This window comes from Pimephales promelas, chromosome 17, assembly GCF_988280905.1.
Source record: "Pimephales promelas chromosome 17, fPimPro1.hap1.1, whole genome shotgun sequence".
In the NCBI taxonomy this organism is placed as follows: Eukaryota; Metazoa; Chordata; class Actinopteri; order Cypriniformes; family Leuciscidae; genus Pimephales; species Pimephales promelas.
Window position 1 is genome coordinate 7974375 of NC_142785.1, and position 24035 is coordinate 7998409.

Here is a 24035-nt window from a genome sequence, read left to right on the forward strand (position 1 = left end):
CAGTTTCTCAGAAAATATTAAGGCTTTCAAATGTCACAATTGTTTTAAACCTACCTTAATAAAATCATAAGGGGAAAAAATAATGTACTTTTTCTTCTTATTCCCGCTGGTGACTGACTGTTTTGAAATGCCAGATGATATAGAGGTCACAGAGTCATGGGAGAATGTTCTGGATGTTTTTGGAAACATCAATGTTTGGAACCTCTGTGTTTATCTTCGTCTTGTCTCTCCTCAGCCTCCAGGTGTTCTGTATGTCTGAAAATAATTGTAAAGTATAAAAATATGGGCTTCAAAAACCATTTCTTTGAATCTAGGGAATTTTTTTTTTAATACCTTGCTTTGTCAGCATCTGCAAGAGCATTTCTGTTCTTTTCTCTCAGCTCGAGTCTCTCCTCCTTCAGCTTCACGCTGTGCTCATATGCAGGGAAGAAGGTCTGAGTGAAAAACTGCTGTGTTTTCTGCATCCAGTCCTTTTCTGAGGATATGAAATTAGCCTATTATTAGGGATAAATCCGAGGCATAACTAAGATTTTATTAATTTACATGAATTTTCCAGGTGACACTTTTAAATCAGGCTACCTCTTATGGTTTTCCAAGACTGTGGGAAGCACATTTACATTTATTCATGTAGCATATGCTTTTACTTTCAAATTAGGAATACAAGAGAAGGCAATGATGTAAGTGCTAGCAATACAGCGTTTCAAACATCCTCCAGAATAGTACAACCTAATCTTTATTTTGTCTTATTTTAAGTCACCTTAAAGCCACTTTGGAAGTTTGCTGAGGCCTCCTAGTTGAGAACCACAGTTATAGTAACAAGGACTGACCACATTTTCCATTTTGAATTGCGTTTGTGAAGTCAAACCTTTGAAATCAAGCACGGGACTTTGTCTTTGCTCCATCTCGTCAGATAGGGATGACTGAAACATTTCAAAATATAAGAGCATCTTAATAGAGACAGTCTGGTTAGCTTTCAGATAATATCCACTGGAATGTAATACTAGAGACTTTGCACTGCCAACATGAGAGAAAATGGCAGAAATTTCATTCTTAACCCTCAGATGGTCCTCTATCAAAAAAATCTCTTTAGAATATTTAAAAATCACAGCTTCATCGGAAGGTTATGATACTTGGTGACATTTCTGGCATTAGGGATGTGAACGCACAAAAAAATTGAGTTCATGATTTGAGTATGCTAAGTCACAATTTTGGTCTTCGGTCAAAAATGACCCCCATAGGAAATGAATGGGAAATTGACAAAAACAAAAAAATTCATCAATTTTTTTTTTTTTTTTTCACAATTTAAAAATATATATTATTCAACATTAAGTGTTATAATTGAATGAATTGCATTTTTAATACAAATTCTGAAAGAAAAAAAAATGGGTATAAAATTTGCTTATGGCAACACAAGCTTCTCTTTCTAATCCAATGTTTGGCTGTAATTATAATGCAAAAACTAACACTTTTTTATCACTATTTCTAAAAAAAAAAATCTAAAACTTAATAATAAATCGTTTTTGAGATTGTTTCAAATATATCTTCCAAAAAAAAAAGTAAATGTATTCATAAACAGCTGGGGAATTCACATGCCTCTCCATGGAGAGCTGTACATGCCATCTAGTGGTTACACCATGGTCCAGATGGTGCAAATTTTCTTCATTTTTTTTTTTCTGAAGGCCTAGACTCTATATTAAACTAAAATACTGCATTAATGATTAGAAGAAGAAAAAAATATATATATAGAAAAAATATGTATTTTTTTCCATGGCAAAAATAGACCATAAATATTGCATAAATATTAATAAACTCAATCAAATTGTCTCAAAATACTAAATTAAAAAGAATAAATATTATAGAACAAAAATAAATTGCATTGGTTTTTACTGGGATGAAGTTTCATTTTTAGGTGTCCGGTCACTTCTGACCGGCAAGGCTCAGGATGTGATTCCTAAACGAAGACCATCAGAGGGTTGAAAAATGGAAAAAGCAACCCAATTCAAAATATGTAACTATAAATCATTGATCTGAAACAGTAGGAGAGGCAGCACAGACCTGAAGTGAACTCGGCTCTGTAATATTCTGCGTGGTGTCTTCCCAAAGACTTGTGTCAGTCTGACTCTCCACATCAGTTTGGATTCTCTGGCCTTTCACCTCAGCACAGCGCAACAATGCCTCAAAGAACTCTAGAAAACTCATCTACAACCAATTTAATTTGTCATATCAAATCAAAGTAATATCAACCAAATAAATAAATAAAAAACCCAGCTCATCTCAGTTCAGCTCCTGACCTCCAGGTCCAGGTTGCTGTAGATTCCATTATGAATTGCAGGACTGTCCACAGAGAGGATCTCTAACACTTTGGACACGGTTAGCTCGCTGTCATATAGACAGAGGTCCTGTGAACAGGACTACACATAAGAATTATATATGAATAATTCTTAGTAAGTTCAGACTAGATGAAAGTAAGAGGCTCGGTACCTTAAGCAACCAGACAAATTGCCTTGCAGTCAAGCTTTGGGCAGGCTGGACAGAATTTGCTTTACACAGGGCCTGGTAAATTTCCCAGCATCTGTCTGAGTAGTGACATGCAACTGAAGCATGGACAGGGTGGCAGAACAGAGAGCCTAAAATAAAGAAATACATTTTTAATAAAATAATTTTTTTAATTAAAAAAACACATCGGGGGGACATTCAATATATTTTTTTAATAATACAATCATGGTGTAATGTGCATCTCTCTACCTTTCACATTCTTTGCATTGGGAATGATGTTCTGCCTCATGAGCTTTGAAAAACATGCCGCGAGTATGTTATTAGAGGACCTGTAACAAGTGATCTGTGATTAGATGGAAACTTTCAAGAACATAAAAAATCCAATTATTGTAGGGAAACACTCACTCAATATCGTCGTGGCAAATATGATATGCAACAATGATAATATAGCTGATGCACTCTCTCGGTAGAATGGCAGTGAAAGGAGAATGAAAAAGATCTGGATTCAGACAGTGACAACAAGCAATAAATTAGTTTATTTGATATAAAGAGAAAACATCACAAACCATTATGATGCTTAGAGGAATAGTTGACTTTGAACTTATTTCTTGATATGTTTTAGCTTACCTCAAGGGCATCCAAGATGTAGGTGTCTTTGTTTCCACAGTATTTTCAATTTTGATATTTTTAGGTCAAACCATTGGGGTCCACCTCAAAGAGCATGCACAGTCCAGATTAAACATGGTTTAATGGCTTGTAAATGTAAGTACACATTGATGGCCTTAGACACGAAACAAGCGGTTTGTGTGAGAAAACAAACTTTTTTATTTAGTTTTTACCTCTTGTAATCACAGTCACGTCCAAGTACTCTTTGACGTGGACCCCATGTACCTCCATTATATGATTGACAGACAAGAACGGTTTGACCTAAAAATATCAAAATTGAAAATACTGTGGAAACAAAAACACCTACATCTTGGATGCCCTTGAGGTAAGCTAAAACATATCACAAATTAATTTCAAAGTGAACTATCCCTTTAAAGACATTACCAGTGAAGAGATGATCTATTTGCGCTTGTGTGAGTCCATGCTGGTGAACTTTACAGTCCATGAGAAATCGAGAGAACTGCAGGTAGGTCAGGGGGAATATTTTGTCTGGAGATTTCTCATGTCCAAGGCTGCTGTAGAAGCTATATATCTCCCTTAACAAACCAATGTGTCTCAGCACTGCAAACTCCACCTGCACAGATGTAAATAAAATAATTCTTACACAAATTTGGCTCTGGATTTACCTTTGGATTCATCTCATATAAGGCCAAAAACCTGTTTGAGTTCTTGATCTCTGTGGTCCTCAGGGACTCTGTCTAACAGAGTATGGATGTTCAAAACCATGTCAGATCCGAGTGGTGAGTTTGTGCTTGACTGTGAAGATCTTTTGGATGAATCATCTAATGAGCAGAGATAAACTATTAGAAACACTATAAGTAAAACACAAAAACAAATTTAAACCTCTTGACATACTGTAAGGGACATGAAATGAAGTAAACTGTGTTTAAAGTAGTACACGGTCAAATAAGTTAACTTTTTTCTTTTATTCTTTTTTAAGAACGAGTGTTTAAGGTACATTGTCATGCTACTGCCACATAAATGCATAAATAGACATTCATTGTTCATTAGAGTTCATTCGTTCATCTTCGGAACACAAATTAAGATATTTAAGATATTAAGCTCGCTCCTGCATACTAGTACATAGGCTTCTTGAGGGAATGACACTTGCTGGCATCGAAAAGTCATCAAAGACATCGTTAAAATAGTCCAAGTGACTACAGTGGCTCAATTTTAACTTTATCAAGCGACGAGAACACTTTTTGTGCGCAAAAACAAACAAAAATAACGACTTTTATTTCAACTATTCACTTCCTTCTCTATGGGCCTGTAGTCAGTTAACATAGTGTGATTGCGTAGAGCTACGTCACACGTAGGCTCACTATTGGCCGACGCTGGTCATGTGTGTGATGCGTGTGACGTACAATAAATGAAGCTTACGCTATTAAACTAGTAACCTGACTCGAGGCAGAGGGAGAAATAAACGAATAGTTGAAATAAAGTCGTTATTTTTGTTGTTTTTGCGCACAAAAAGTGTTCTCGTCGTTTGATAAACTTAAGATTGAGCCCCTGTAGTCACTTGGACTATTTTAACGATGTCCTTTAATGACTTTTCGAGGCCAGCAAGTCATTCCCTCAAGAAGCCTATGGACTGTATGCAGGAGTGATCTTAATATCTTAAATATCTTAATTTGTGTTCCGAAGAGGAACGAAGGTCTTACGGGGTTGGAACAACATGAGGGTGAGTAAATACTGACAGAATTTTCATTTTTGGGTGAAGTAACCCGTTAACCTTTTTTTATTCAGGGATCAACACTGAGGATGGCCAATGTGAGAGTGTTTCAGGTCATTTGATGGAAATGTCAAATTAGATATTAACCAGCACTATAGCTTGTGTGATTAGATACACTTTTATGCTTTGCTTACATAAACATGGTTTTCTGTTTCATACCTTCATTTAATCTTGTTAGTAGGTCAAATTATACAACTGGCTAATAGATTAGATTTTATTGTAATTGATTGAATGACTTAAGAATTTTAAGAATTGAATGATTTAATTTTTTAATGTAAGCTATCTTGGAGTTTCTTGTATAATTATAATATAATTTACAGTTGTAATCAAAGTTATTCAACACCGTTTGCAAATCGTGTGTATTGGCAAAATGTGATGCCAATCACCTGTCAGCTGTTTGCAATGAACAAATCAAACAAAAGTAATTGAAATAGCTCAACACAACAAAAGTTTCAAGTGGTTTTCACAAATTCAACTGAAAATGCAACTTTTAATTACTTATGTAGTCTCAAATTCAACCCCTTTTTGGTAAGCATCTTAAGTATTCAGTTGAACACCCCTTTGCTGTTTTGGAGACTCTTTTGGAGAAATGGCCTCCAGTTCAGTAATATTCTTGGGTTTGTGTGCTGCAACTGCCTTCAAATCCCACCAGAGATTTTCTATGGCTTAAAGTCAGGTGACTGTGATGATGGTCACTGTAGAATCTTCCAGGACTTCTTCTGCAACCAAGCCTTGGTGGAAGTTGAGGTATGCTTGGGATCATTGTCCTAGTGGAAGGTCCACTGATGCCCAAGGTTTAGCTTCTTCACTGACGGCATGACGTTTTCTCCTAGGATTTCCTCATACTTCAATGAATCCATCTAGCCTTCCACACACTACAGTTTACCAGTGCCAGAGGATGCAAAGTAGCTGCAGAGCATCACCGAGCCCCACCATGCTCAATAGACAGTTCTTTTCAGCATATGCATCTTCTTTCTCCAGACATACCGCTGATCCATAGGGCAAAAAAAAACAAAAAAAACAATTTAAGCAAATTGGAACCAACTTTTCTTGTGCTTTTGGGTCAGAAGTGGTGTATGTCTTGGAGTTCTGGCATTAGCCTGGCATGTAGTACGCGCCTATCTGTGCAAGCTGAAACCTCAGTGTCTGTTGCCATCAAGTCTTGCTGCAGGTCTTTTGCAGTCAAAGGGTTTTTCTGAACTCATAAATCTGGTTGCAGCTGTTGATAGTTGCTTTTTCTGCTCCATCCAGAAAGTGTAACCACTGTTACTTTCATTTTGAACTTGCAAACTATGCTTCCATTAGGAACATTTAGTTCCTTTACTCTCTTTTTATATGTTCCTTGTTTGTGAAGGGTGGTGATATCTTGATATCGGGCATACACTGTGCGATTTTCGTCCGATTTTGACCCGAATTCTGATTCGTGCGACTCTTTTTTGCGTCGGACCGATTTTCAGCTTTGCCGTGCGTCGTTTGTCGTGCAGTGTACAGGGAGAAACGAGAGGTAATTAACCTCTAACGATCGACAATCGGATAAATGTCTGCCATGTCAGAAATTTTGGTCGCTCCTCATGACTATAGACCATTTTGCAAGATGTAAACAAAGCTGGTCCAAAGCTGGTCCACTTCCTGTTTCAGTTTTTTAAAGGGTTAGTTCACCCAAAAATGAAAATTCTGCCAGTATTTACTCAACCTCATGTTGGTCCAAACCTCTATGTGTTTATTTGTTCTGCTTAACACAAAGGAAGATATTTGGAAGAATGTTTTAATCAAACAGATCTCATTCCCCATTGACTACAGTAGGAAAAAATACATACTATGGTAGTCAATGGGGAATGAGATCGGTTTGATTAAAACATTCTTTCAAATATCTTCCTTTGTGTTCAGCAGCACAAATAAACACATAGAGGTTTGGAACAACATGAGGGTGAGTTAGGGTTGCCACCCGTCCCTTAAAATACGGATTCGTCCCGTATTTGTGAAATAAAAAGCGCGTCCCGTTTTGAATCAATACGGGACGCGATTTGTCCCGTATTTCCGAACGCATGATCCCATGCAAATCATGCCACCCGCATTCTGTGAAGACGCGTCCTATTCTACCCTTGATTGGGTAATACGCGCTGCCATTGTTGGTTTGATTGGTTTGTTTAACACCATCAGGTTCAGGGCCAATCAGAGTCAGAAGAGGGCGGGTCTTTTGGCAGAGAGTTGCGTCCACCTCTGAAACGAAAGTGTATGAAAAAGTAACGACGAGAGTGTGAGGAAACAAATACTTCGCTGGAAAGTGTCAGTGGCAATAAGTAGCCTAAACAAGTTATAATAAGAAATAAGAGAGTGATATTAAATACATATTTAATAATAAAAATCTGAATGTTGTGGAGAAAAATAACTTGCTTAACAAACCCAGAGAATTCCATCCTTAGGCTATACTATAGAATTAACAATAGCCTATGTCTGAATACATAAATAATAAATAGATTTTCTTACCAATAATACAAATAGTCATATCAACAGACATAATTTTACATAGACCCACACATAAACAAATAAGGATTTTACAGTAGGCTATGGATAATACTAATAGCCTAATTATAATGAAATCAATTTCACAAGAAGTAGAGTAATTAATTTGCCCGTGGTTGCATTTTAGTGTCTTTGTTTCCATGATGAGTACATGCGACTCAAAGCAGCATGCCGTGACCTATGACCGTGACAGACAAATCCTTGCTTTTAAAGGTATAGGCCTATGTTTTTTTTGTTTTGTTTTTTGTTGTTCTTGTTTTTTTCTTTGGAAAATAAATATATAATATTAATATACAGAGCTTGGTAGACAGGTAACCTATTTGTTAATGTTATTAAACAGATTAATAAATACATTATAATTTGTATTATTAAATATTAATCATATATGCATACTAAATTGTGATCCTATCTGTTATATACACTTTATGGCAATTAAAAGAAAGTTTTAAAAGTGCTACATTATTTAAATAAAAAATAGACAAACAATTACACAACAATTTCAAAATCAATTTTAGTAAATAAAAACAATCCATGCAGAATTGTCAAAAACATGATTAATGGTTCTGTAATCCCTAACAGATACAGAAGAGTTTATATAAGTAAATAAGGGTAAAATGATAAAATGTAAAATAATAATATAAAATGTTTTCTGTTGCAAGCTCACATACTTGATCTCATGTTTTCTCGTGGTTCTCGTGGTTTACACTTGACACATTTTTAATTTTTTTTTATTTAATTATTTATTTATCTCGTGTATGGGTGTCCCTTATTTTGCCTCGCTGAAGGTGAGTAAATACTGACAGAATTTTCATTTTTGGGTGAACTAACCTTTTAACACTACATAAAAGCTGGGATAAAATACAACCAACAGAACATATAAAACTGAATCAAAAAGTTAAACAAACATCTTTAAGATTTTTTCTTTACATGTGAAATAAAGAAAACAGTTACAAACTGAAACAGGAAGTGCTTCTGGACCAGTGTTGTTTACATCTTGCAAAATGGTCTATATCGCAAAGTTGAAGCAAAGCTACAAACCGATTGCCCTAAACGCAGTGTTTTTTCCGTACTGCACCTGCGTGAAAAATCATAAAATCATAATATAAATGAAAAGAGGGAGATAATTAAGTTCTGTAGTTCAAACTAGCTAGAAAATGGATATTACCCACGTATTCCAAGCCACCTGCGATGTAAAGCCTCTTTTATTAATTTGTTAAACAATGTTTTTGAAATAAACCTGTTTTTCATTGATGATTAATTATTGCAATGTTCGGACATTATAGACTGTTAATAGTTATTTAATATGCCTATAATTCATTGTAATCGACGAATAATTCATTAAAAATCGACAATTTTTAATGAGGAGTAAGATTATGTAATATTTTATTATCCTCACAGCACGTTGGTTATGTGCTGTGAAAATATCGTGTGGCAAATTAATTATAATAGCGGATCAATTTAATAATAAAATTAGCCTATAGGCATCTCCTAATAATGATCATAGAATAATACTAATAATAATTTAAATCATCTTGATATTGATAGCAGATGCTTGTTTTGACAATATCTCTGGATATATATCGTGTATAGGCGCAATCCAGGGGGTTATCGCAGATATTTCACACATATAGTGTGAGCAGTGAAGTAACAGCTCGACGATCGGACCGTATATAGTGTGAGCACATAAATCCTGAACTTTGGCTTTGCATCCCATGCGATTTACTCATTGAGTGTGAGTAGGTTCCATAGACTGTAAAAAAAGATGGGCGACGCCCCTTCGCTCTTTTCCATCAGAGAGAACTGAAGCCGCCAGTGTCTCGATATGACGCTGACATCTTGGAACTTGAGTCTGCGCACTTGCGTGTTTTGGGACCAGTCATGCGCAGTCGTGAGCAGGAAGTAAAGCCACGAAATCAAGGCCGCGCCCTCATTCTCGCTGAATCAAACGCAAGCACACGCGACACGCCCCGCACTTTCATTAAGTGTCCTCTGCCTGCTTCGTTCTTCTCCAATGATGTCTGCTGATTGCAGAACCTCGATAAAATAAGGTAAATACAACTACTAACCACATAATCAACATTATTAAAAAAAAGTCCGCTGGTGCTTCAGTGACTACCTCGCACAGAGAACCTGTCAATCACAGCTGTCAATCATGATGTCAGAGCACCGTTTTTATCATCACATAACTAACTAAAAACAAACTTATTTTAAAAACGAACACTTGAAATTACATCAACGTGATAGAAACTGCAGTAAATGACAGAAACTATCTTTGGAAAAAGGATATGTGAAGTGTAATTTCATTGTTTAGTTGTTCTCGCGTCCCATTGAATAACATGGGTAGGCGGGGGTTATGAGCTATACTAGGACCGGTCACAGGGCGGCGATTGAGACGTTTTGGCTTCACTTTTGAGGGCTTGTGCGGCACGCTTGGTAGGTACCTTGCTGAAATCGCATAGACATCACACAGTGTAGGCCCGCCTTTAGCCAGTTCAGATATTTCATGTGTTCTAGCTCAAGCACACCTGGTGCACCTATAAAGCCCTTGATTAGTTGCATCAGGTGTGCTTGAGAAAACAACTGTTTTGCAGATTTTGTGAGGGATTCTATTCCGGGGGTTGAAACACTTGTTGTGTTGAGCTATTTAGGTTACTTTTGTTTGATTTGTTCATTGCAAACAGCTGAAAGTGTACATTTAGCCAATAAACTCGATTTGTAATGGGGATTGAATCATTGCATTGAATCACTCACCGGCTACTTTATTAGGTACACCTGTTCAACTGCTCGTTAACGCAAATATCTTATCAGCCAATCACATGGCAAAAACTCAATCTCAGAAAAAAAAGATAAAATATCAGGTGAGTGGCAGTTCTGTAGGCGAAAAAGCCTTGTCGGTGTGGTGTCAGAGGTCGGAGGAGAATAGCCAGACTGGTTTGAGCTGATAAAAAGGCAAGAGTAACTAAAAATGGTATATACTGTATATATAAACACATTTATGTTGTAAACTACATTTATATAGTTTAACTACATTAACTAATATTAAATTGAATCATCAGAATCAAGTATTCCAGAGAGATTTAATTCTGGTCATGAATATACTTTACTCTCGTCTGGAAAAGGAGTCGTAATCCCACTCAGGCCAGGAGTGAAGGCAGGAAATTCAGTAATGCAGTCGTTATTGAACTCCCCTTCATATACCCGTCCATTTTCAAAAGTGTATTTCCCCTGCAAAAGACCATCTGCAGTGTTGGAATCACACAACCATCTCACATCTCCATAGTTTGAAAGGTGGTTTACCTGTCCATGTTTTTTGTCATGTTTCCACTCTCCACTATACACAGCCCCACTGGCATATAAGAACTGCCCTTGACCATGACGCATCCCTTGAACGAATTCACCCGTGTACTCGTTCATTCGAGGGTACTGAGAGAATGGGACTCTTTTACAGAACCATGTGTGCGTTCCTTTTCCATCCTACATTAAGAAAGAAACTTCTACTAAGATTTTCAGTACAAAATTAATAGAAAATCATAATGTAGGGAATGACGCTAAAAATAAGGGCAAAGTTAGTAAATGACAGACCTGGATGCCATTTAACCACTGTCCACTGTATTGCTGATCCAACTGAACCCATCTCATTGTTCCTTCTCCATGTCGGACATTGTTCCTCCATTGTCCTTCATACACATTGCCAGATGGGTAACTTAATGGGAAACAAATCGATTTGATATATTTTTTTCCAAATATAAATTTAGAAAGAAAATAAATAAATATTTATAAAGAAATTATTACTATCACACACCACCGCTTCCCCCAGCCCTCCCTGCAGTTGTTCACCCATTCTCCTTTGTACCATGATGTGGATGCTTGGTTATAATACATTACCCCCTGTCACCATCACAGGACACCAGTCAAGATATATATTATTAAATGCTCGTAAGGAAAGTTGAGACAACAGATGTGTGTATGCACATACCTGCCCTTGTCTTTTGCCCAGATGCCACTGACCTCTGTACACAGTAGAGGTTTTGAAACATTTGAACACTCCGACACCATGACGGACACCTTGGTGTAACTCCCCCTCATAAGTGCTGCCATCTAGCCAGGTGTAAGTCCCATGTCCCATGGGAACATTTAATTTGAAATTACCCTGCCAAATGCAATAGTTCATTTCGCTATGAATAATTAATGGCTCCAATCAAAAGTATTATGTGATTTATCTAATCCTAGCTAATCTAAATCTTCATGTAAATTATTTACTTCCATGAACTCTTTACATACCTGATACTTTAAACCGTCTGACCAGATATATTCACCAGAACCATGCATCAACCCATGTGAAAAACTACCCTAATGAATGCAAAATGGTAAAAATAATGATTGGTAATTTAAAGGGATTGTTCACTTTGAAATTAATTTTTGATATGTTTTAGCTTACCAAGGGCATCCAAGATGTAGGTGTCTTTGCGTCCACTGTAGTTTCAATTTTGATATTTTTAGGTCAAACCGTTGGTGTCTATCAGTCATATAATGGAGGTCTATGGGGTCCACCTTAAAGAGCATGAATAGAGAAGTCCAAATTAAACATGATTCAATGACTCGAGTCATCAATGTAAATACACATTGATGGCCTAAGACACGAAATGACCGGTTTGTGTGAGAAAACGAACAGTTTTATATAGATTTTTACGTCTTGTAACCACATTAATCTGAGGGCGCGGGCGCTTCGTGGCTGTGGCTACAAGAGGTAAAAACGATATACTGTTCGTTTTCTCACACAAACCACTCGTTTCGTGTCTTAGGCCATCAATGTGTGCTTACATTTACGAGTCATTGAATCATGTTTAATTTGGACTTCTCTGTGCATGCTCTTTGAAGTGGACCCCATAGACCTCCATTATATGACTGATAGACATGAACGGTTTGACCTAAGAATATTAAAATTGAAAATACTGCTGAAACAAACACACCTACATCTTGGATGCACCTTGAGGTAAGATATAAACATATAAACATATCATATGATAAAACATATCAAAAATTAATTTCAAAGTGAACTATCCCTTAAAGGTTTTTTCAAGCAGAATCTGTGGTCTACTCCGAAGTTATTTCAGGGCAGGGCATCAGTTTTGTGATCAAAAATATTGAATTTATTTTTCTTTCCTCCAACATTCATATTTTTCTTTTTAAAATATAACAAGGTAAGAAATAATGTACAGTAGTAATGTTAGCAATGTCCTTAATAGCTACAATTTTAGTACATTTCAATTAGATTTACATCTAAATTAAGGTTGAAAAGAAAACCCATAAATTTTCGTTCAAAACTCACCTTGTAAACGTGGCCACCTTGAAAATATGCGACACCTTCTCCATGAAACATTTCTCCACACTTATCACCCTCATATCTAAGGGGAAAAACAGATATTTGTCTTTTTTTGTCACCCAAGCTGAGTTTTATCATTTCGTAAAAATTTCTAACCTTTCCACGATTATATGGTGAAGAATGGGAACTTTACGGCACTGATCATGTTCATTATTTGGTCGATGCTCGTTCGTGTGTCGATACACTGCAGAGGAGGAACACACAGCAGAGCTCGAGGAGTCTTGTCCCTCGTCAGGCTCTGTGACGGACTCCGAAACTAAACTGGACGCGGAGGACTGTCCTAACACTTTACTTAACGTTGGTTCTGGCGTAGATCTGTTAGAACTTATCTTTTGTTCTTTAGCCATCGCCGGTAGAGAGTCGGAATTATTCGCTTGTTCACCAACTAGCAAACACCCCTTTGCAGTGTACATAGAAACACGGTTTATGTTGCTTAGCAATGTTACAATACGGCAAGTTAGAAGGGTCAAACAAAATATTAGAGGGTCTAGGGACCTAATAATCACATTTTTTAAGACTCCAAATAATATTTCTCACAGTAGTTAATTTTTGAAAGTCATCTGTCCAAGCTCAGCAAAAAATTACAGTAACACTTTACAAGAATGAACAATACTTCTACAGCATGTATTAATTTTAATTTCAACATTTACTAATATATTATTAAATTAACATTAGTTAACTGAACTGACATGAACAATGTACTGTATATTTTAAACTAACATTAATAAATACTGTAACAAAAGCTGTGTCTGAAATCGCTCCCTATCCACTATATAGTGCACTATATCGGGTGTCGGCCATCACTGGAATTCTGAGTGAACGACATCATTCCCTACATTTATTCACTACTTTTACCCACAATCCTCTCTGAATTCGAGTGTACATTCGATGTACACTCGCTGAAGCCCTATTTCCCACAATCCAATGCGGAGAGAACTGAGCGCGCATGAAAGTTCGGCGCGAGCAAGTTTAAACCAGAGATTACATTACATCCAGTGGAGGATTTGAAAAATATCCGTTAATCGTCGTTTTAAACACAATAACGGTCGCCGGAGGGCGCTCGACGACACGTCATCTGTGAACGTGAGAGTTAATGTACAATTTCAGTCGATGAAACTACAAAGCTGGCACAGAGGTATAATTACAAAATAAAGTCATTATGATTGTCATTGTTTTTAATATTATTTTATAAAGTAGGTAATGTAAGTTAAAAGGAGTTTTATCAGTACGCGTGACGAAGCCTTTTCTGCGACAGCTCCAACTCTCCGACGCACAGTGTAAACGTCAGCGTCCGAATTCACTCACTTCATCTCGTTCACTCCTTGCAGATATAGTGCACTCAAATGCCATACACTATATAGGGATTAGTGAATGAGTGAACGAGTGAGCGGTTTCAGACACAGCTAAATGTATTGCTCATTGTCAGTTTATGTTAGTTAATGCATTAACCAATGTTAACAAATGAGACCTTATAAGTATTACAAAATAACTTAAATAAAAAAAATAAAAAAAACTGTTAACCAAATATTTTTGGAGGCCACTGACTTCCAGCATACGGATAAACAAATCAATAATATATTTCTCAAAATACCTTATGTTTCACATTACAGTTAGATAAAGAATTAGGAGCTCAAACACATTTAAAAACATGAGAACGATACTTTATTATAAAAAATACAAATAATAAAATAAAATCCTTAATTAAAACAATGTTTGACAGTCAAAAGAAAATTCACATGAAAACTCAGCAAAAATAAACGTGTTTCAGTCGGGAGAAACCATATCCAGATTAGCAAGGTGTCTCATGGTGGGTCTACCGTGTGGACAATTCCAGGGCTGTTCAATTTCACCCATGTGAAGCACAAGTTTCTTCATTTCACTGATGTTGAGGGCAGTGCCAACCATCACCTGTGTAAACAGGAAAACAGAACACACTATTCATATAAAAACTTACCAAAAAGAACACAAATATGCAATGGCTCAATCACAGACTATGATCTTCCTTTACAGGTTTTTATTTGGGTTCATACAGGTGGATTATATGGAAAATATTTCTGACAGGAAGAAAGGTTAGCTGCCCTCACCGATTTGCGACAAGCCCTGGATGCAAACATTTGCCTAACTCGAGAAGGTCGACACATGATTCCTGGACTATCGCTAAGCATGAAGATGAGTTCTTCAATGTCACTTGGGCCAAAAGTCCAATTCTTACTTGTAGGTAGAGACACCAGCTTCACCCTCTCCATAACCTGAGCTGATAAACAACACCCCACATCAATTTGAAGGAATATGTACCAGATACAATCCTGAAATCTATTACAATAGATAACCCACCATCCTCATCAATGAGGAAGTCAAATCCATTCTTTCTAAAGATTTCAAGGTTTTCCATGAGCACCGTTTCACTGATTGCTGGGAGGTGGAGATTTTGTGGACTGCATATGGAGAAAGAAAATAAAAGTTAGCTTTAAAATAAATACCATCCATACCAGTTCCACTTCTCTGTGCGGATTGTGACTTACACTATGAGCCTCTGTCCCTTTAAGACCGTATTCTGTTGGAGCATCTCAAAATTGTACTTTTCATCTGTGGCATGCTGGTCGATTATGAAAAGGTCAGATTTCAGCTTGGTGATTATAAAACCCAGGTTGAACTGACCAATGATTTCCATTTCCTTGAACGAATCTTTGCTGTAAAGAAATGTCGAAACCTTGTAAATGGAATATAAACTCATTTGCAGTACTTCAAAGGGATAGTCAACCCAAAAATAAAAATTCTTTCATAATTTACTCATCCTCAGGTTGTTACAAACAACAGTATGTATTTCTTTCTTCTGCAGAACATATTTTGAAAAATTTTTTTGGTTCCAGTTGACTTCCATTGTGGCGGGGTGGGGGGGGGGGTGGATGGGGAGAGTAACATTCCTTAAAAATAAATAAATTCATGTTCAACAGATGAAAGTGAGTCATACATGTTTGGAACAACATGAGGGAAAGAAAATGATGATAGAAGGACTATCTCTTTAAGAGCTCAAACTAAAAAGATCGGTCTAACCTTATTTCTTTCTTGAGCTCGTCCTCAGCACTATGGTTTTCTCCAGGGTTAATCTTCGCCCTGAACCGTCTATATTTTGGCTCTTGATCATTGTTCTCTGTCTTCTTAGCCTGCATTCTCTGTATCCTTTTAGAAAGTTCCTGTAGAGAAAACTGCAAAAGCACAGTTTTCTTCTGTATGCTGACACGTGAATCTAATTGCTGGGAGGAATTCTTGATTTTGGAGTCCACCAAACATGGTGGAGGTTCATCTTCCCATCTAGCTCTTTTAGCTTCAGGACTGGAGATTCTTTCCTGGTGTTGTTCTGACTTTGTCTCTGGCACCAAAGGTTCATGACTCCAGGACTTCTCATTTACAGGTTCATCAATGGCCTCAGCTTTAACATCCGTTTCATTTATAATGGGGTGTAAAACTGACTTGTTTTCATGTAGAATCTCTGCATCATCTTTTGCAGAACTTTGGTTTGCAGCCACAGAATCATCAGCATCACTATCAAAGGTGTTTTTATATTTAGCTAAAGAAACAGTCGATTTAATGGAAGTAACAGCCGCAAAACTTGGAGAGGATTTTAAAGGTGGCCTTGTGTCGGTAACTTTTTTAGAGCAGCTCACAAAGGAAAACATCTTCTTTTGAGAAGGATCAGCACAAACAGCTTTATGACTAGACTGCTTTGACCCAATTCCTGGAACCTGATGGTTTGAAAATGCTTGTTTAAGTCCTGCTAGATTGATGGAAGTCTTTGTTGGCCCTTCATCTGGAAGAGCTTCAGAGGCTGAAACTGTTTCACAATCTTCTGTACCAGTGCTGGTCTTAGTTGGTCTTCCTAGGCCTTCAAGAGCAACATCAACATATATAATGATGACACTTCAAGACAACACATGAGCTGTCCTAAAAGTTCTTAAGTACTTACCTGTAATTGCTGGAGAGATGTGATTGAGACTTATTTTATTGACACCAATCTCAAACATAGCAATGAGTGAGCTTTTTAAAATGGCCAGCAAGAGTTTTTCCTCTTGTAGAAGGATTTGACGTTTGTCTGGAGTGACATTCACGTCGACACAGTCTAAAGTAAAAAACAAGAATCAAAACATAGGATTGAATGAGAAGTTTAAAAATACTTCATTAAAGGAGTAGTTCACTTTTTAAAAAAAAAAAAAAAAAAACTTTTGCTGATAATTTACTCACCCCCATGTCATCCAAGATGTCCATCACTTTCTTTCTTCAGTCGAAAAGAAATTAAGGTTTTTGATGAAAACATTCCAGGATTTTTCTCCATATAATGCACTTTATTGGTAACCAAATGGTTCAAGGTCCAAAAGACAGTTTCAGTGCAAACTGTTCAAAGGGCTTTAAACTATTTCAGACGATGAATAAGGGTCTTATCTAGCAAAACGATCGCATATTTAAAAAACAAAAAACAAAGTTTAAAGGGCACCTATTATGGAAAATTCACTTTTACATGGTGTTTGAACATAAATGTGTGTTGGCAGTGTGTGAGCAAAACCACCCTAGAATGATAAAAATCCACCCAGTGGTTTTTTTACAATCTCAATAAATCATATGCACTGTCTCAGAACGAGCTGTTCTGAGATCCAGCTCTTTGTGACGTAGAAAGTGAGAAAGGGGTTTGATTGACAGTGTGGTTGTGGCATAGACCCCGCCCTCGGTGATCTGTACACACATCCTCCATTGTTTCAACGACAGCCGGTAATGTCTCTTGGAAACATAAATGTTCTGTCGTGGGTTGATCCTGTTGTTGTGGCTTAAAAGTTAATCCTTAACTGTGGATCGTCGTCTACTGTTTGCAATCCACCGTCACATCCAGTAACAGTAAGTGTATTTTATGATTTTTAAGCAAATAGTCTTTTCAGTCAATGTCAGCCAATTCAACAACAAATGCGTCTAAAGTTGTTGTCGTCGTAGGATGTCTGTGTAGGCTATATAATTTAAACCTTGTTTGTATAGTGTGTAACCACACATTTATAAATATATATTTTTTTAAAGATATTGTATTAAAAACTGCATATATGTTGTTGTTCTGTAAGTTAGCCATCTTCTCACATTTGCCACAGAAGCACCTGTATGACAAGTAAACATGACGCAACAAGTCCCTCGCATAAATGTAATTTCGCTTGTACGTAAGCAAACTTTATCACAGAATGTGTATGTAGTTTAAAAATATTGCACCAGCAATGTTTGTGTGTGTCTGAGTGTTGCACATCCGGACGCGATTACAACTCTAAAGTACATAAATGTATCAAATAACCATAACGAGACGTACTGGTCCATTCTCATTTATGTTTATTCTGCCGGAGTCTCTTCGTACTATTTATATATTCCGATTCAAACGTACGCTGACATTCAAAACAGCGCGTCTCACTCTCCCCTTCTGCTTAGACCGACTGCCATAGGTATCAAGTGACGCCCTCATTCAAAGGCAGGGCGGGGATATGCAGCTAATTTGCACTTAAGGTGGTATAGTCCCCGAAACAGCTCATTTTTAAGCCGGCCCCAAAATTAAATTTTCAAATGGTTATAATAAAATAACTATGGGGTATATTTTGAGCTGAAACTTCACAAATACATTCTGGGGACACCCGAGACAAATATTACATCTTGTAGAAAGGGGCATAATAGGTGCCCTTTAAGTTTTATAAGCTCAAATGGTTGCCCTGCTCTGTTCTGTGATGCGCGTTCTTGACTCTCCTGTTCGAACTCGTTCATCAAAACGAACGAATCTTTTTTGGAGTCAATTCGTTCACTTCGTTCATTAAAAAAAAGATTTGTTCATTTGGATGAACGAGTTCAAACAGGAGAGTCAACAACGCACATCACAGAACAGAGCAAAGCAACCATTTGAGCTTATAAAACGTAAACTTTTTTTATATAAGCGATCCTTTCGCTTGATAAGACCCTTATTCATCGCCTGGAATTGTTTAAAGCCCTTTGAACAGTTTGCAGTTTGCACTGAAACTATCTTTTGGACCTTGAACCGTTTGGTTCCCAGTAAAGTGCATTATATGGAGAAAAATCCTGGAATGTTTTCATCAAAAACCTTAATTTCTTTTCGACTGAAGAAAGAATGACATGGACATCTTGGATGGCATGGGGGTGAGTAAATTATCAGCAAAAGTTTTTTTAAAAGTGAACTACTACTTTAAGCATTTATATTCTACATACTTTGTATTATATAAACTACCGTTTAAAGGTTTCTAAATGACTATTTAAATATTTTCAAAAGTACATAAATACAGTAAATTGTTTATATATATATATATATATATATTATATATTCTATATTAATAAAATGTCATTATTTCCATGATCGCATGGCTGAATTTTCATAATAGCTGAATAGCCCCAGTCTTCAGTGTCACACAATCCAGAAATCATTCTTATATGCTGATTTGGTGCTCGAGAAACATTTCTTTTTAGTATTAATGTGATTCTTTGATGAAGAGAAAGTGTAGAACAACAATTTTTCTACAGCAAACAATTTTTATTTAAAACTGAATTTTTTGCAAGACCTGTCAAAAGTGACAGTAAAGACATTTAAAAAGTAATTCCTCTTGCTGAATAAAATATTCATTTCTTTAAATAGCTAATACCTTTGATACCTGATACCCCAAACGTTTGAACAGTAGAGTATACACTCATATACAGTATATATACAGTACACTAATTTAATTTCTTAATTTAAGCCTTACCTGACGCGACAGTGATGTTCAGAGCGACAAATGGGTATTGATGCCGATTGTACATGTGATAAACCTCATTCACAAGCTTGGAGACCTGCAAATATAAAAAAAAAAATAAAAAATATGAACAAATCATACTTATTCCATATAATTTAATTACATTATAAACACAATAATACTTATATAAAATGACCACACCTTTACTGGATCACAGGGCCTTTTATTGATAAAGAAGAACTGTCTGTCAGTAGCACTTCGACCAACACCATGATCCCCTCGTGACACAAACCCTTCGATGCTAAAATGCAACAATAAACATTAAACATTACTTAATACACAGGAATATCCAAGTTATAATATGGTTTTCATTACCCGATTTGCATCGAACTGTAGATAGACTCACAAATGAATATGTTTACACAGAATAACTTACATGAAAAGGTCTTTTGGAACATCTACCCCGCAGAGACCATAGTCTTCCTTAATTGATTCATTGGGAGATATTTGTTGAAAGGGAATCAAACTTTGTAGCTGAGGACAAATAAAAATGTGACATAGTATGTTACACTCGAACAACAGGGACACACAGTAATGCAGGTACTATGTTGGAATAATATGATTGTGAGTTATGTTGGTCAATTTTGGTTTAAAATATACACTAGAAAATAGGTTATTCTCACCTGTTTAGGTCCAAACACAGCTCCAATGTTGTCTCTCATGCTGTTACTGCCACTGGTGCACAGTACTGTGGTGCGCTTGCCTTGTCCCATCTGGTTAGTGCATGTAATACGCACACCAGTGGAGATGATGCAGTAGGATTGCAAGACGAAAATCATCTTGGAATAATCCTGTGAAGAAACTATTTAATTCCTTCCCAAACACGGATACAATTACAAACCCATGTACCCATATATATCCCAGCAGACCTTTTTGATGTTGCGCTGGAACTCCTTGTGTCGAACAGGTAATGTGGAGAAGAGCTTCTGAAGAGTGACGGTAGTGCCGTGCTGACGGGGATGCGGCACGCGCTCGGTGAGACGCCCATTGTGGTCATACACCAGCCGAGCTCCGATCTGAGCGCTCTCATGACAGGTCACGACACTAAGATCACTGTGGATATTGAACAGCATATATTAAGGAAGCACTCGAGAGTTTAATAACACATATCAGTATTGTGAGATCATCATTGCGCTATCATCAGGCATTATGTAATGCTTATACTGTAGGAATTAAGAAGACACGTACAAAGTAAAGTGTTACCTAAGAGCACAAAGTGAGCTGAGAGCTTCACCGCGGAACCCAAACGTCTCCACGTGTATCAGGTCGGAAAAATCTCTTAATTTAGAGGTATGATGCTTTAAAGCTGCAGATGGGGAGAAGACACAGATAGGTACTTCTGTAATAATCATTAAGACTTAAAAATGTTTTTAAAAGAAGTTAAATATTATTACTATTAAAAATGTAATACATTTTAAAATGTAATGTATTCCTGTGATGGAAAGCTTTCCGCATCATTACTCCAGTCTTCGGTGTCACATGATTGTTCAGAAATCCTTCTAATATGCTGATTTTGTGCTCAAGAAACATTTCTTATTATCAATGTTCGAAACCGTTGTGCTGCTTCAATATTTTTACTTTTAGCATAGCATTTATTTCAAAATATTAGGGCTGTCAAACGATTAATCGCATCTAAAATAAAAGTTTGTGTTTACATAATACTGTATATGTGGGTGCACTGTGTATAATTATTTTGTATATATATATATATATATATATATATATATATATATATATACACACATACATACAAAAAAATACACACACATGCATGTATATTTAAGAAAAAATATTATTTATATATAAAATATTTATATATATAATATAAATTATATATAAATCTACACAGTATATACATGAAAATATTTCTTAAATATATAGAAGCATGTGTGTGTATTTATATATATATATATTAGGGCTGGGGAAAAATTAATTGCGATTAATTGCATCCAAAATAAAAGTCTGTGTTTACATAATATATTTGTGTGTGCTGTATATAATTATTTTGTATATATTAAAGAATTATTTGCGCTTATATTCTGTATATATATATATATATATATATATATATATATATATAAAATCTATATTATATAAATATAAATATTTCATATATGAATAACACATTTTCTTAAATATATACATGCATGTGTGTGTGTATTTATATATACAAAATAATTATATACAGCACACACAAATATATTATGTAAACATAGACTTTTATTTTGGATGCGATTAATCGCAATTAATTTTTGCACAGCCCTAATATATATATATATATATATATATATATATAAATAAAATAATTATACACAGTGCACCCACATATATTATGTAAACACAAACTTTTATTTTGGATGCGATTAATCGTTTAACAGCCCTAAAAAATATTAATATCTAACACTAGAAATGTCTTTACGGTCACATTTAGTATATATATAATTGTATTATACAGCTATAAAAAAGGAAACATCTTAATTTATATAAACTTTTGACCGGTAGTGTATGCATGCCAGACTCTGTTATGTCCAATGTTCAGAAAAAGGGAACTTACTTAGTCCCTCAAAGTTGTGCTCCTCTACACCCTTTCCATTGTCTGACACTTCCACCAACTCTATTCCACTGTCTTTTAGCTTGACATCTGCATGAAAACAAAACAATTGACCAAATGTAGCATTATCTCAAGCGCAACGTTTCCTTGTGCTGTCATCCCTTGAGCTCACCAACATTAGTGGCACCAGCATCAATGCTGTTCTCCACCAGCTCCTTCACAGCTGTGGCCAGACTCAGCACCACCTGTCCAGAGCAGATCTGATGCACAGACTGTTTGTCTATTGCCTTTATGGCTCCAGCAGAATCCATGCTAGGATTTTAAAATACAGACTATGAGAGCAAACAGCATGAAACACTAGTACAGTACTGTACAATAATGTAGTAATAAAGTGTTTCCAGTATAGCAAACAGAGAATGGGAAGTATTTATGATACATGTATTTCAAATATAAAATAAGATTTTGTCATTTGTATTTGACAGGGTTGATGAAAATGGAATATTTTTTTTAATAATTTTTTTTTTATTCAATGTTCTGTATTTTTGTAGTTTTAAAATATTTTGGAAGTCTACATGATGACATCATAAAAACGCGGCCTCTGATTGGTGGCTAATCAATAGTTCGCCCAGACATGTTGAGATCAGAACAGAAAATTGATCCATATGGAAGATGGTGGTTAAGGTAAGAAACGTGCAGGCTGCCAGTTTTCCATTTTTATTTTTTTTGCATAAATTGCAATACTTTTTAACAGTTCATGTTAAGTTTTGCTGTTCGTTTTAGTAGTAGTGTTCTATAAATAGTTTACCAATTTACATAATGTTCTTGAAAACGAGTAGGCCTATACCAAGCAGCAGCCCCACAGATGATAGCTTGCTACTTTCACCCTATGTTAAGTTGTAAAAAATTGCTATAAATACAGGTGCTATAGTTGTCATTGCTGATGCAAAATAGGCCCTTCGTTACCAAACTAAATAAAGATACAGTTATGTCATTGGCAAACTGTTGGTTATTTTAAAAACTAATCTTCTAGGAGATCACCGATTTGTACATTTTTATCTGTTAACTGGTTGCATATGTCAGATTAAAGCTGTTGGTGTCAAACATTGTTTGATCAACTAAGTCAGTGTAATGGTGAAGGGATATATCCATTGGCCAACTGATGGTAGGTTTAGAAATTGAAATTTCATGCTCCAATTACTTTTTAGTATTTTTAAAATACACAAATACAGTAGTTATTTTGATACATGTGACTGCTGTATTTTGTGCACTTAAAATTAAGGTATTTGGTATTTTATTGTAAAATATATTTTGATGCATCTTTGCCCAACCCTGATAGCAGATAATCACACTTGTCTAGTCTAATGTTATTTCTCGTTGTTATAGTGTAGAAATCTATTGGAAACGCGATATGCAAAGCTTTAAAAACTTACCACGAATCTGTCATCCTTTCTGTCGTGCTAACAGTATGGTCAGACACTTAACTTTGCATTGTGGCTATTTTGATAGCTTTTGCTCCCTGCGGTATGCAGAAAAAACAAGAAGCAGGAATTGAATGTGTTTTCATTGCTCAGTGTGAAAAACCAATCATTCGTCAAGAAAAAAAAGCTATGATAAACTGCAAACTATCTAATATACAAATAAACGCACGCGCGCATTACTGCGTCGCTCTACGCTGCAGTCTGAATACGTACGTTACGTTCCCGCCTGCGTCGTGACGCAAAACATCAGTTTACCACGTTTTGCGTCCGTGACGTGATCAGGTGTTTCCTACTGTCAATGCTACTGTACAAATTTGTACCGTATATGACCATCTTTCTTTTTTATTACTTTGTTATCCCAAGTTAATCGTTAACCTAATGCATTTTCCTGTGGAAA

At 36.1% G+C, this 24035-nt stretch overlaps 2 protein-coding genes across 6 annotated transcripts; both read right to left on the bottom strand.

The window, feature by feature from the left end:
- Positions 1-36: 36 nt before the first annotated feature.
- On the bottom strand, positions 37-13247 carry rsph10b (radial spoke head 10 homolog B). 4 transcript variants are annotated; one of them, XM_089121856.1, is made up of 18 exons: positions 12897-13247; positions 12747-12822; positions 11699-11767; positions 11394-11567; positions 11220-11305; positions 11000-11120; positions 10715-10891; positions 10522-10642; positions 3820-3944; positions 3547-3736; positions 2902-2995; positions 2746-2825; positions 2482-2627; positions 2292-2411; positions 2056-2199; positions 866-920; positions 334-475; positions 37-255 (listed from the first exon to the last, which is right to left on the bottom strand). In XM_089121856.1, the coding sequence occupies exons 1-18, from the start codon at positions 13211-13213 to the stop codon at positions 189-191; spliced, it is 2304 nt and encodes a 767-aa protein (XP_088977982.1). In that variant the 5' UTR covers positions 13214-13247; the 3' UTR covers positions 37-188. The 4 variants fall into 4 exon arrangements, with proteins under 4 accessions (XP_088977982.1, XP_039544160.2, XP_088977984.1 ...); XM_039688226.2 differs by having other exon boundaries at positions 2292-2399; positions 12897-13246; XM_089121858.1 differs by lacking the exons at positions 11220-11305; positions 11394-11567; positions 11699-11767 and having other exon boundaries at positions 12897-12988.
- Positions 13248-14439: 1192 nt separating this feature from the next.
- On the bottom strand, positions 14440-23869 carry pms2 (PMS1 homolog 2, mismatch repair system component). 2 transcript variants are annotated; one of them, XM_039688114.2, is made up of 15 exons: positions 23591-23869; positions 22333-22472; positions 22164-22250; positions 20813-20915; positions 20479-20662; positions 20233-20400; positions 19986-20083; positions 19751-19850; positions 19562-19646; positions 16765-16917; positions 15855-16683; positions 15323-15490; positions 15135-15235; positions 14885-15054; positions 14440-14708 (listed from the first exon to the last, which is right to left on the bottom strand). In XM_039688114.2, the coding sequence occupies exons 1-15, from the start codon at positions 23602-23604 to the stop codon at positions 14565-14567; spliced, it is 2544 nt and encodes an 847-aa protein (XP_039544048.2). In that variant the 5' UTR covers positions 23605-23869; the 3' UTR covers positions 14440-14564. The 2 variants fall into 2 exon arrangements, with proteins under 2 accessions (XP_039544048.2, XP_088977985.1); XM_089121859.1 differs by having other exon boundaries at positions 22333-22492.
- Between the last annotated feature and the right edge of the window lie 166 nt (positions 23870-24035).